The sequence below is a fragment of the Alosa sapidissima genome, chromosome 24, assembly GCF_018492685.1.
Source record: "Alosa sapidissima isolate fAloSap1 chromosome 24, fAloSap1.pri, whole genome shotgun sequence".
In the NCBI taxonomy this organism is placed as follows: Eukaryota; Metazoa; Chordata; class Actinopteri; order Clupeiformes; family Clupeidae; genus Alosa; species Alosa sapidissima.
The window spans coordinates 26,753,539-26,767,585 of record NC_055980.1 but is presented as its reverse complement, the minus strand read 5'-3'; the positions used below and the strand labels follow the sequence as shown (position 1 = coordinate 26,767,585).

The following is a 14,047-nucleotide window of genomic DNA, read 5'->3' as shown; positions in this document are numbered from 1 at the left end:
AGAGAAGTTGAAATACACAGTAAAAATGCAAGCAATATTGAAACATTTGCTGTTGTGAATACAATATTTTACAGCAAACAAGAAAAAAAAGCAAAGAAGAATACACTGACCACCAGATGTGGATGGAGTTTTGAAAACACTGATTTTGTTTTTTTCTAAAGACAAGTGTGTGTGTGTGTGTGTGTGGGGGGGGGGGGTCGTGTACAGTATGTATTCATAGGCCTATAGACCCTTTCAACTGCAGAAACAAACAATTCTACAGTAAGCGTTCCATTTTCTGGAGGCACAAAAAAATGTATTGAGCTAATGGTACTGTAACATGGTGACAAACAAAAATAGAGTAAAAAGACAAATTTTAATAAAGTCAACTTTTTGTAGAACATTACTGTAAGCTAAAGTCCGATTACTGTATTTTCTCTATTTTCAAAGTACATTGGTTCTGAATATTTCAACCGGAAATCCTCTAGGAGCAGATTGAAAGGGTCCATACCTATATATAGAGTATATCTATTCATAGACCTATACTAAGGCAATGATTGGATGGTGTTCAGTAAAGTAAAGAGTGTTTGCACATGTGAAGAGAAAGAGTGAAGCACTGGTGATTTAGTGTGCCATTTTGATGGGTTGTGTTTGAAGAATGAAATCAAGTTACTTCCTGTTAGAATTTTGTGTGTTAGGTAGAAAATTGTGTGTTGTGTTTTGCAAAATGTGTTTTAGTCAATTGAAAACTGAGTCAAACACTGAGAATTAGTGTATGGTTTTGCAGATTTGGTGTCGGGTTATGATGTTTGGAGGACATGTTTAGAAAATTGTGTGACAATCAAAGATTTAGTGTGTAAGCAGTTGAAAAAAACTGTAATGGTTTGTTCATCATTAGTAATTTATTGTTCATACATAATTTATTATCAGTAAAGCATTTGTTCACACAGTTGGTAAATGGTTTGTTCATAGTAAATAAGCTTAAATCTAAAATATGTTTATGTAACGGGTACCGCAGTAGCGGCACCGTGCTAGCAGATAGTAGCTCCTGAAAATCAGGAAAGAAGGATGAGACAGGGCAACAGCTTCTTGATACGTTCGAAGTCTCTGGAGTTATCTTTATTTCACATTTTCTTTCAGTAAGTGCATTTGTTTCATTAATCATCTGTTAAATCCATGTTCACATTAGAATGAGTTCCAACTGCAATTTTAATACAAAATCCCATAGCAATATATTCTATACAGTATTAAACACATGTTCTTATTCCTTTGTCTCTCTCTTTTACATTGTGCTTAATATCAAATACATAAATCATGGTCTAATTAACCCAATAGCAAATCTAAATACATTCATTGGCTTTTAAGATCAGGATGTGACAATACATGTCATGAAAGTACTAATTTAACACTTCGCTGAATCAAATGCTCAGAGCCACTATTGACAACTTCATGTTCAGTTAACTTCATACGTGTAATGGCCACATTAACTACTGACCATCTTAACATAAACTCACATACACATTTGCACGTTGGCTTAACAAAAGGCTTCATGCGCGAGCCGCATGAACATTAACCACAAGGCACATATTTATATTCATGAACAAAGTGGGAGAACACGTGTGCGCCACAATAGCAATCCGTACTATTAAAGTGAATGCATCAACGTCCTTTGCTAGCTCCAATCGTTTAGAATTAGCATTTCCGCTTCAGGATATCAAACATAGACAAAACCACCTTCTTATCACAAAACTACTTGGCCAGAGTAGTTAGCTAACATTCTAACATGGTTTCATTCTATTTTAGTGTTGTGTAACACTTTACCAACCTGAAAATCAGGAAAGAAGGATGAGACAGTGACTGAGGCTGGCCCCGCACTGTGACTGAGGCTGTGACTGAGGCTGGCCCCGCACTGTGACTGAGGCTGGCACCATGACTGAGGCTGGCCCCGCACTGTGACTGAGGCTGTGACTGAGGCTGGCCCCGCACTGTGACTGAGGCTGGCACCGTGACTGAGGCTGGCACCATGACTGAGGCTGGCCCCGCACTGTGACTGAGGCTGTGACTGAGGCTGGCCCCGCACTGTGACTGAGGCTGGCACTGTGACTGAGGCTGGCCCCGCACTGTGACTGAGGCTGGCACCATGACTGAGGCTGGCTGTGGCTGAGGCTGGCACTGTGACTGAGGCTGTGACTGAGGCTGGCCCCGCACTGTGACTGAGGCTGGCACCGTGACTGAGGCTGGCCCCGCACTGTGACTGAGGCTGGCACTGTGACTGAGGCTGGCACCGTGACTGAGGCTGGTAGGTTAGAAGTTAGCCTGAGCACAGCCACAGGATGTGTCTGGGGGGGTCGGCGCATCAAGGAGGCGAATCCGGTCTTTGTCAGACAGGTTCAGTCATTTTCTCAGAATACATTTGCTTCCCCTCAAGGTAGAATTTTTCCTCATTATTGTCATTGTGAGATTACAATAAATCACTAAAACATTGTTTTTATACCTGTGTTTAGTCAACTTTAGCAGAGGGGCCAATAATTATGGAGGGTACTGTATAATTGCACAAAGACCAAATCAAATACAAAGATAATGATTTCTGTTCTTAGTTTTAATGTCAGCAGCACAGGAGATCATCAGAGAGAGAGCCAGTAAGAGAGACTTTTGACTTTTAAGACCCCTTTTATTGAACCATTGTATGGATCAAAACCCCCCCCGTCACACCTTCACCATGGCATAACCCACACATCACCACATAAATGCCCATGTCCCATGTCCACATCACCACATAAATGCCAGGGTCCCATCAGCAATGGAGATCAGACCCTTGTCAGTGCACCATTTCTGTCAGAATATGACATATGACAGATATGACATATTTCCTAGCTTAGACATCAGGGGCCGTATTCACAAAGAATTTTAAGGCTAAAAGTAGCTCCTAACTGGCGAATTTAGGAGCAACTCCTAAAAATAATGGGCGTGTCACTCCTAACTTTAGGACTCCTAATTTTTTTCACTAAAAGTAATTCACAAAGCATTTTAGACCTAAAAGTAGCACCTAAGTCTGGGACAGCTTAAAAGAAGTCGAGAGGACTCCTAACTCACTAAGACCTATTCACAAACCCTTTTTGTGGCATTTCACGTCGCAATGTTTTGAAATGCGTATGCGGCTACAGGAGCTTCCAATCGCGAGGGAACAATTTTGCATTGTAGGCAAAAAAGGGATGCAATAACGCCACCAACAACAACCAAAACTACTCATTGTGAACATGTAAATTAAATGTAACGTTTCATTGTGAATCAAATTAAAATGTTCTCCTCTTTGCAAACGTGGGCATAGGCTATGGTGACAGGTTAATTTAATAATGTTGCAAAGATACTGCATCAATCCGCATGTTTCATTAGGCTACTAGGCTATTTGTTTTGCCTTACTCTTTATTCATTTAGGCTAGGCCTTTTTATTCAGTTCAGTTTATTCATCATCTTCCGTCCTTCGCACTACCTGTGTAGCGCACGCATTCTCAGACCTGTCACCTGTCACTCATCATCGCAAGGGAGGTGTTTGGAATCATGCCCGCGTTACAATCATCAGCCAATCAAGGTGGTCACTTCAGTCAAGCTCGTGCATGAGTAATGACGTCATCCATAGCAACGAAGGCTCACTCTTAGTTTAGGAGTTGTCATTTTTCCTTACTAAAAGTAGGTCTGAAAGGCTTTGTGAATAACTTTTAAGAGAAAACTCCTAGCTAAAATCTTTTAGTGCGATTTAGGAGTACTCCTAGTGGTAAGATAAAAGGCTTTGTGAATACGGCCCCAGTTGAACAGCTGCTGCAGTGGCTAGACACACACACACACACACACACACACACACACACACACACACACACACACACACACACTGCACGCACACACACACACACACACACACACACACACACACACATGCACACACACACACACACACACACACACACACACACATATCGAGGTCCATGTCTCTGCCACAGTCCTCTCTGCACTGCTGTGACACTGCTCACGTGCGGCTGACGCTTATCTCTTAGTCTGAAGTCTAAAGTGTTTTATCACACACACACACACACACACACACACACACACACACACACACACACACAAACAGACAGACACACACACACATATATAATACACACACACACACACACACACACATACAGGAAATCACACAATACATTATAAATAGCTATATCTGTAATTACAACTGCTTACACACATTTTCATCTGTCTCTTTTTTTCAAAACTCTACACATAACTGACAGAAGAGTTTTTCGTTCTGAGCAACAGTGTGCACATGATGTAAACAAAGTGACATGAAAAAGTGTTTACAATGTGAGACAAATGCTTTCTTTTGAAATGTGTTTCCAATATGTTGCATGCTGTGTTTCATTTTGCAGGGGATATGTGGCATTGTGCATTTTGTGAAATGCAACAATTGGATTTGTGTGTAGAGATTTGAGAAAAAGACACAGAGATTTGGAAATGTGTGTAAGCAGTAACATGCTTAGGGTAACAGAGCCCTCTGGTGGTAGCTCTGGTAATACCGTTTTTGCTAAAACACATTTTTACATTTTTGAAACCTTCCACCCTTTTCTCAAAACTCTACACACAAGCCCCATTCTCAAACTACATTCAGAAACTCTGACAAAGAGTTTTACCTTTGCTAAACAAATGCCCCAAAAGAGTGTTACCTGTGCTATAAATGCCCCAAAAGAGTGTTATCTGTGCTATAAATGCCCCAAAAGAGTGTTACCTGTGCTAAACAAATGCCCCAAAAAGGCCCTAAAATGTCAATAAAAAGACCATTGATAGCAAATGCCCCAGAGAAGTGTTACTTGTGTCAAACAAATGCCCCAAGGGAGAGTTACCTGTGCTATAAATGCCCCAAGGGAGAGTTACCTGTGCTATAAATGCCCCAAAAAGGCCCTAAAATTTCAATAAAAAGACTATAAATGCCCCAAGGGAGTGTTACCTGTGCTATAAATGCCCCAAAAAGGCCCTAAAATGTCAATAAAAAGACCATTGATAGCAAATGCCCCAGAGTAGTGTTACTTGTGTCAAACAAATGCCCCAAGGGAGAGTTACCTGTGCTACAAATGCCCCAAGGGAGTGTTACCTGTGCTATAAATGCCCCAAGGGAGAGTTACCTGGTTACCTGTGCTATAAATGCCCCAAGGGAGAGTTACCTGTGCTATAAATGCCCCAAGGGAGTGTTACCTGTGCTATAAATGCCCCAAGGGAGAGTTACCTGTGCTATAAATGCCCCAAGGGAGAGTTACCTGGTTACCTGTGCTATAAATGCCCCAAGGGAGAGTTACCTGTGCTAAACACATAGTGAACCCAGTGTTCAGGGCAGCTCATGTTGCTCCAGGAGACCTTAATTGTTTACACTTCAGTAAATGCAAACAACAAAACCAAAAAAAAGAGGGAAAAAAACAAAATATTTCATAACTCTGTGGTTTCAACATTTACTGTATATTCAGTCAAAATAAAGTATTGGAAAATATGTTGGAAAAGACAGACATTCCAGTATTGTAAGTGAAAAGCACATGGCCGTCTACAGCCTACAGTGTACTCTCAATGCCTCACTGATCGTTTCTGTTTGCATTCTGAGCTGGCTATTGGTTATGTCCCATCATGTGATCAAGTGTGATCGATTTTGAGTCTTATGACATCTGTGCCTTCTTTGTGTTTACTTTTTGCCATTATAATTACCATTATGCATTACAGTGCAAAATGTGTCTTATCACATGAGAATGTGTTTATGCAATGAATGAGGTTTGCAAAAAGAGTCGATGAGATCAACACACACACACACACACACACACAAACAACACACATACTAGCACACACACACACACACACACATATATATATAAGGTAATGTTTTCGGTGTGGTTTGTGTCCATCCCTCAACACAGACACTACAGGCCCCATAAGCCCCATTGCTGTAAGAGACGTTAGTTAGCCTAGATAGGAAATGACATCACATATAGAGCAGATATAGCACATGCTCAACACTAACCCTGCTGCAGCCTTTTCTCTTTCTGTCTAGTACTCTTCTTGTTCTCTCTTTCTCTCTTCCTCTATTTCTCCTCTCTCTCCCTCCATCTCTCCTCTTTCCCACGTTCCAGCTTCGCGTTCCTCATCATGGCCACGCCCACTTCAAAGGCCCCTTCCCCTGTGCCTCTTAGTGCTCACCTACATACCACACACACACACACACCACACACGCCTACACACAAACACACACACCTACATACCACACACACCCACAGGAAGTGCATTTGTTTGCGGTTTCCTCCATCTGTGTGTGTGTGTGTGGGTCCCGCAGAACCACAAGAGCCCCGGAGATCATCAGGAAACCCCCTCTGGTCCTTCGGACAAAAGAAGCATTGCTCAGGAGCCGGTGTTAAGAACATAAAATGTGTGTGTGTGTGTGTGTGCGTGTGTGCGTGTGGACAAAAGAAGCATTGGACAGGAGCCGGTGTTAAGAACATAAACATTTATTCTGAAACTTCCTGAGGGGAGCGGCAACCCAGAGTGTAAACTCACTTACATTCACTCAGAGAAAAGCTGAAGGGCTCACAACCACACACATGCACACAACAACACACTCACAACCACACACAAACACAACAACACACTCACAACCACACACGCACACAACAACACACTCACAACCACACACACACATGTACATGCGCACAAACTTACAACCACACACACGTACGCGCACACAACAACACACACGCACACAACAACACACTCACAACCACACACACGCACACAACAACACACTCACAACCACACACACAGACACCAGCACACTCACAATCCCACACACACCCACAACCACACACACACATACAAGCACACACACAGCTCTACATTCTTCAGTGATATTTACTAAAACAGAGTAAGAATGGAATGTCATTCAGTACAAGTTTGATAGGTCACACAAGAACAAGACAACTTCCTGATACAGCAATAAACAAAATTAGAGACATTTCAATCACAATAACAGCCAATCAGAAATGACCTCAGCCCAGTCGCTGCTGCTGCTGCTGCTGTTGTTGTTGTTGTTGTTGTTGTTGTGGACAGTGTCCAGTGGCAGACTGACCATGTTCTCTGAGGAAGTCTTAGAAGTCAATAGAGTCAAGGTTGAGATCACTCATTTAATGTGGACACATGATGGCCACAACTCCGACCAGAGAGAAAAGTCCACTCTGAACGTGTGTGTGTGTGTGAGAGAGAGTCTGTGTGTGTGTGAGGAAGAGTCTCTGTGTGTGTGTGTGTGTGTGTGTGTGTGTGTGAGAGTGTATGTGACTGTGTGTGTGTGTGTGTGTGTGTGAGAGTGTATGTGACTGTGTGTGTGTGTGTGTGTGTGAGAGAGTGTATGTGACTGTGTGTGTGTGTGAGAGTAGTGTGTGTGTGTGTGAGTGTGTGTGTGTGTGTTTGTCAGGAAGAGGAGGATGATACACGTTTACTTCACACACATCTATGTTTCACACCTGACAGAGCGAAGTCATGGTAATGATAATGAGTGTGTGTGTGTGAAATAATGGCGCATTTTTGCCTTGCCAGGTGTGCTTGTGAGATCACACATTCATCAATGTCTAAAAAAGATTAGATATCATCCATTTGATTCATTCATTCATGGTTGGCTAACATGCTAATGATATCCTCTTCCAAACACAAGTCATATAATCGACATTAGTAGCATTAATTCACATCCATCCCTTCATTCATCCATCCATCCCTCCCTTCATTCATCCATCCATTTATGCACTCATTCATTGACTCGGGTTAATCTTTCAATAGCCATGGTCCCAGTACACAGACACACACACACACACAGCCCATAGGTCAGACAGTGCAAATAGACAGTGTGAAAGAGGATAGTATGAGATGGGAACTTTTACTGAGTAATACATATGAATGATGCACATGTACATCTTTATGAAGTCTCTTTCTCTCTCCCTCTCCCTCTCTCTTTCTCTCTCTCTCTCTCTCTCTCTCTCCCTCTCTCTCCTTCCCTCTCTCCCTCTCTCTTTGAGTGTGTGTGAATCTCTGTGTTTGTGTGTGTGTGTGTATTGGCGTGTATTGGTGTGATGGGAGTGTGTGTGTTTGTGTGTGTGTGTGTGTGTGTGTGTGTGTCTGTGTGTTGGAGTGGGGAACATGGGTTTGGTCTTCTACTGGGGCTCAGAGTCGCTATGGTTCAGCTGGGCGTATTCAAGAGAAGCCTAGACACACACACACACACACACACACACACACACATACAGAGAGAGAGAGAGGGAGAGAGAGAGAGAGAGAGATATAACATTTAATGTTATGCCTATAGGGAGTCATATGTGAGCATGCGTGCGTGCTTGTGTGTGCGTGCGTGCGTGTGTATGTGTGTGTGTGCGTGCGTGTGTGTGTTTAGTCTGCACTCACCCCCTCAGTCTGTGTTGGAATGTCTGTGGAGTCACAAGCAAAATAAAAATTCAGACGATACACAATATTCAACATTTACATTACTCTGTGTGTGTGTGTGTGTGTGTGTGTGTGTGCGTGCGTGCGTGTGTGTTTCAAACATAATGTTTAGTCATAGCCACAGTGTGTAGTGACATTTGGCACACCTCTCTGTACACAAACAACAGAGCTCGACAATGGGGGAAAAGATCAGTGCTCACTCACACCACCAAGAGAACACACACACACACAAACACACACTCACACACTCACACACTCTCGCACATGCACACACACACACACACACACACACACACACACACACACTCACATACACGGCATAGAGCCAGCTGATCAAGGAAGTTACGAACATGCAGAGACACATGGTGAGCATGAGCTTGTTTGTACAGAGTTTAACAATGCAGGGCTTTTGGTGTGTGTCTGCGTGTGTGTGTGAGTGTGTGAGTGTGTGTGTGTGTGTGAGTGTGTGAGTGTGTGTGTGTGTGTGTTAATTTACAGGGGAGGGAGCTAAAAGGCACACCATCTTGTAATAACAGGAAAAGGAGTAGCTTTGGAAAGTTGAGAGGCACACCTGTGTGTGTGTGTGTGTGTGTGTGCGCGCGTGTCTGTGTGTGTGTGCATGCATGTGTGTGTGTGTGCAGCTGACCTGCGTTAGTAGTCTGTACTTGGCTGTACTCTGTGTCTGTGTGTGTGTGCATGCATGCATGTGTGTGCGCGCGTGTCTGTGTGTGTGTGCATGCATGTGTGTGTGTGTGTGTGCAGCTGACCTGCGTCAGTAGTCTGTACTTGGCTGTACTCTGTGTCTGTGCCGTTGGTCATCAGTGCTGTAAAAAAACAGCAAACAAACAAAAAACAACATGGCCGTCAGTTCTGACCTCACAGGATGTGAGCGAGCAACTGTCTTGTAGCATTACATGCTATCTGTCTACACTGAATCCGCTAAATATCCTATTGCGTCATGTGTTTTATTCAACATGGCAGAGCAATGCGGACGACAGAGAGAAAATAGAAATGGGGCGTCCGGCAAAAGGTCTCTCAAAACGTCGTAGTGCATTGCGCAGCACTGCTTCACGCCGCGTACTGTTACATACTGTTACGTACTGTTCCTATTGAAAGCAATGTAATTACACTGATTTACAGTTTTTTTCAGTTGCTAACAAGCGTTTGTCCAACCAGTTGTCACATTTTCAAAACTCTAAATACAATTAGCACAGCATCAGTCCTTTGTGACCATACCATTCACACATTTTATGTCGTTTTCACACAATATGCAGTCAGTGAACACATTTCCACAATGCTTACATTTTCTTAACAAACAAGCTATACCTCCAAACAAAATTATGGATTGTTTTTGCAGTATTTATGAATGTTAACATACAACATCCCACAATAGTAAAAACAATATTCCAAACCTTAGATACAATATAAAAACCTCTGCTTCTGCAATTATATCAGTTCAAAATAGTGTTAATTTTGTCACCTATTTTTAATTTAGTCTTAGTCTTAGTCTTGTGATGAAATGTCCTTTTTAGTCTTTGTCATATTTAGTCATTCAAATATCATTTTTGTTAGTCAAGTTTTAGTCGACTAAAGGTCTCGTCATTTTAGTCTAGTTTTAGTCAAAAGAAAACTAAAGGTGTCTTAGTCAGTTTAGTCAACACATTTTAGTCTTTTTTTTTCTAACAAATTATTTCTGATTACCATTTGAGTCAAATAGTGTTTCACACATCTCAATTTTCCAACAATATTGTGTGTCCACAGGGCTACTCGTCTGTTATAATTACTCATTCTGATTTTTTGTCAGTCAGTATGTTTACATGCACAGGTAAGTCGAGCTACAGTTATAGCTCGGCTGGGATTTGACCATAGACAGTAAAAGATTTGAGTTGACCACTGTCATATTCGTAGACCAGTGTTTCTCAAAGTGTGGTCCGGGGATCACTGGTGGTCCGCAAGCTATCTCAAGTGGTCCGTGAGCAGACGTGGTAAAATATAATATAGATGAGTTGTTTGCAATATTGAACCAACTTGTATGTAAAAACAGTTCTGCAACATTGTCTATGTAAGATATGCCAGTTTAAATCATACAGTATGAATCCACACAATAAGCAAAGTGCAAAGACAATAAGCAAGGTGGTTCAGTGAGTAGGCCTATTGTGTAGACTAATTATAGGCTACTGTTGAAGTAGGTCTAATCTTTTTTTTTTTAGCTAGGGTTAGTTAAGTGGTCCTGAAACTGAAAAAGTTTGAGAAACACTGTCGTAGGCCAAAGTATTAATGTTTTACTCCGCCTCGGTAGATGGCGATATGCGCCCAAACACAACACATTCCCCAAACAGACTCTCCATCTTAGCCATAGCTAACTTGCTAGCGAACTTTTCATATTACCTTACTTGCTAGCAAACTTTGCATCATCAGTCTAAATAGTTGACATTACATGATGAACATTTTCGTATGGACATTCTGGGGGATGTTAATTTGTATGAGAGAAGCTTCAACTTCTGGGTATGTAGCATTGTGGCATAAAGCTTAGGTAGTTAGCTTGCTAACTCTGGCAGAAATCTCCAGTGTTCTTGTTCCATGTAGTTTCGTGTTGCAGCCACAGGGTTGCAGCAACAGCACGTAGACTAGCCTACAGGAAAGCTGTTGCGTATGAACTCATTCGGAATATTTTGAAAACGTAACAGCTAGATATTCTTCTCATTTTGTAGACGAAAATGAAGAGAGATTTTATCTTAGTTTTTATTTCATGCAAAACATTTTAGTCTCGTCTTTTTTCGTCAACAATAATGCATCTTACATTAAGATATTCTTAGTCAGTGTTTTAGGACATTACTGCCGTATCGTCATCGTCTCGTCTTAGTCATAAAAAAAAAGGTTGTTGACGAACATATTTCCTCTCGTCTCGTCTGACGAAATTAACACTAGTTCAAAAACAATATATCTCAGCTGATAATAAACAAACAATTCAATAATTGACACACAACCGATTTATGTTGGGTAAATTGGGCCAACCACAGCTGATTCCAGTCTGGTTTAGACTCAGTGGCAGGGTTATTTTGTTCTATTACACTGACACAGTAAAAGGAGGACTTTGAGGAGTAATTTTTAGAATTAGAATTAGAATTCTGTTTTTAGAAACAGAAAAAGACAAACACTGTAATGTCTGGACAAGGAAGAATAAGAGCAAGGGGCCCAGGGAGAAGAGCAGGCCCAGTGAGAGGTGCAGGAGCAGGGCCAGGGAGAAGAGCAGGCCCAAGGCGAGGGCAAGGTAGAGGTGTAAGAATGCGTGGTGGTGGCATTCCATTTGGCTGCAAGAACGGTTGTCAGTGATGAAATTCGTGCCACTATCATTGACCATGTAATCAATGCGATGTTGCTGAAAACATGTGGCCTAACCCTGAAGATCGCAGAGATTAGATACATTAATGTTATGCTTTCTTTTTAGCTCCCCCCTTTTTATCTGGGCTTTTTGCTGTTTTTTTTTTGTTCAGAATGCTTGTGTGTTTCATGGATATTTTGTTCACTGTAAGCATTGCAATACTGTAAAACTTTTTCTGTTCTATCATACTGTAAACAGTATTTCTACTGTACCTCCTGTAGTAAATAGTAAAGGGAAAAAAACTGATTTGCTTTTTACTGGAATGCTTTTGAATGTGAACATAACATGTGGACATACAGTTCCCAACCAAGAAATTTAGTGTAAAAATTGCATGCAAATACCTGTAAAACTTAAACATAAAAGTCTATGCAGTTTTTGTAATGTCAACAATAGCCAGTATTTTGAAACCTGGTGTACTTTGATTGACTGCATGTACCTTGTGAAGTGAAAACAAGTGTTATTCTTTGACAGAATAATTTCATTTTGAGTCAGATTTCCAGTGTTTTGGTAAAGTTAGTGTGCAGAGAAAGATGTGTTAGTAGTATATTTAACAAAATGTGTTTTTGAGAAAAAAATGATCCATTTGGCCAGTTGTGTTTTGTAGGTGTGAGTCTGTGTTAAGAGTTTAGAAAAAGTATCTGAAGTATTGGTTAGCGCTTGTTAGCGATTGAAAAAAACTGTAATCTCAAATGTTTGCTCGCATCACATCTTGTTAGGACAAGCTGGGTAACACTTTACCTGAAGGTATCTACATAAGAGTAACATGACACTTTCATAACCCTAACCCTAACTTGTCATGACAAAAACCGAATGACTCAAATAACGTGTCTAACCTGTCACTCATGTGCAGCTTTTCATTTACCTGTATCACTCTTACACTCACCTCACCTTTACACTAATCTATCTTCACCTTTACCTGTCTCACCTTCATACCTGTCCCATGTAGCTGTCTTACTCTTTATCTGTCTCACTTTCACACTTTACCTGTCTCACCTTTCATCTCTTTCACTCCTATACTCACCACAACCTCATGTTCACCTTTACACTAATCTGTCTCACACCTTTACTCACCACTAACCTGTCTCACACCTTTAAACTAACCTGTCTCACACCTATACTCACCACAACCTCATGTTCACCTTTACACTAACCTGTCTCACACCTAATGTTCACCTTTACACTAACCTGTCTCACACCTATACTCACCACAACCTTGGGGCAGCCGTGGCCTACTGGTAGCACTTCGGACCTGTAACTGGAGGGTTGCCGGTTCGAACCCCGACCAGTAGGCACGGCTGAAGTGCCCTTGAGCAAGGCACCTAACCCCTACTGCTCCCCGAGCGCCGCTGTTGATGCAGGCAGCTCACTGCGCCGGGATTAGTGTGTGCTTCACCTCACTGTGTGTACACTGTGTGCTGTGTGTGTTTCACTAATTTACGGATTGGGATAAAAGCAGAGACCAAATTTCCCTCACGTGATCAAAAGAGTATATATACTTATACTTATACCTCATGTTCACCTGTACACGAACCTGTCTCACACCTATACTCACCACAACCTCATGTTCACCTGTACACTAACCTGTTCCACACCTATACTCACCACAACCGCATGTTCACCTTTACACTAACCTGTTCCACACCTATACTCACCACAACCTCATGTTCACCTGTACACAGGGGCGCCTTAATACCACCTGAGGCCCCTGGGCTATATGTTTTTAAGGCCCCCCCCCCCCAAACCGCAAAAATGAATTATGATTAAATGATACCCGGCCCGAGATCCGCCTATTGCCTATTTACATAACGTGTGCTTTTGGTTAATATAGCCTATAACATGCAGTGTAGCCTATCATTATTGAGCCTATGTAAAACCTTTACATAAACAGGAACAGAAAGCCCTCCATAATCACGTCAGCCTACCCCTGACATCGCTTATCAAAAAGGCTAGCCTACTGCACGAAAACAAGCGTTGAACTCTTACAACACTGGCTGGCTAAGTTAAAAGATGCGTTAGTCTACACATATGGACGTTTCAAGCTTTTCAAAAGTGCATGTGTTTGTCGTGTCGGGGTGTTCCCCAGGAGGTTTTTTTAAATTCTGTCCACTTAACACACCATTTTAACGCAGCTTGGGAGGGACATAAATACTTTTAGCCTACAGAACAAGCAGCTGGCTCATGTGA

At 41.9% G+C, this 14,047-nt stretch overlaps 2 protein-coding genes and 1 long non-coding RNA gene across 5 annotated transcripts in view; 1 reads left to right on the top strand and 2 right to left on the bottom strand.

Moving 5' to 3' along the window:
- LOC121700216 overlaps positions 1-14,047 on the top strand; it is a 1,725,899-nt gene that overhangs the window by 855,012 nt on the left and 856,840 nt on the right.
- Positions 6,491-7,360, bottom strand: LOC121700322. The gene is made up of 2 exons (XR_006027185.1): positions 6,857-7,360; positions 6,491-6,676 (listed from the first exon to the last, which is right to left on the bottom strand). It is a non-coding gene; the product is annotated as an uncharacterized LOC121700322 (long non-coding RNA).
- The window catches only part of pecam1a (platelet and endothelial cell adhesion molecule 1a), a 25,143-nt gene continuing 18,820 nt past the window's right edge, over positions 7,725-14,047 (bottom strand). For all 3 annotated transcript variants that reach the window (XM_042083052.1, XM_042083054.1, XM_042083053.1), the window contains exons 13-15: positions 9,249-9,305; positions 8,443-8,465; positions 7,725-8,246 (exon numbers count right to left, since the gene is read on the bottom strand). In XM_042083052.1, coding sequence (XP_041938986.1) covers positions 8,196-8,246; positions 8,443-8,465; positions 9,249-9,305 — 131 coding nt within the window. In that variant the 3' untranslated portion in view covers positions 7,725-8,195. The remainder of the gene's footprint in view (positions 8,247-8,442; positions 8,466-9,248; positions 9,306-14,047) is intronic.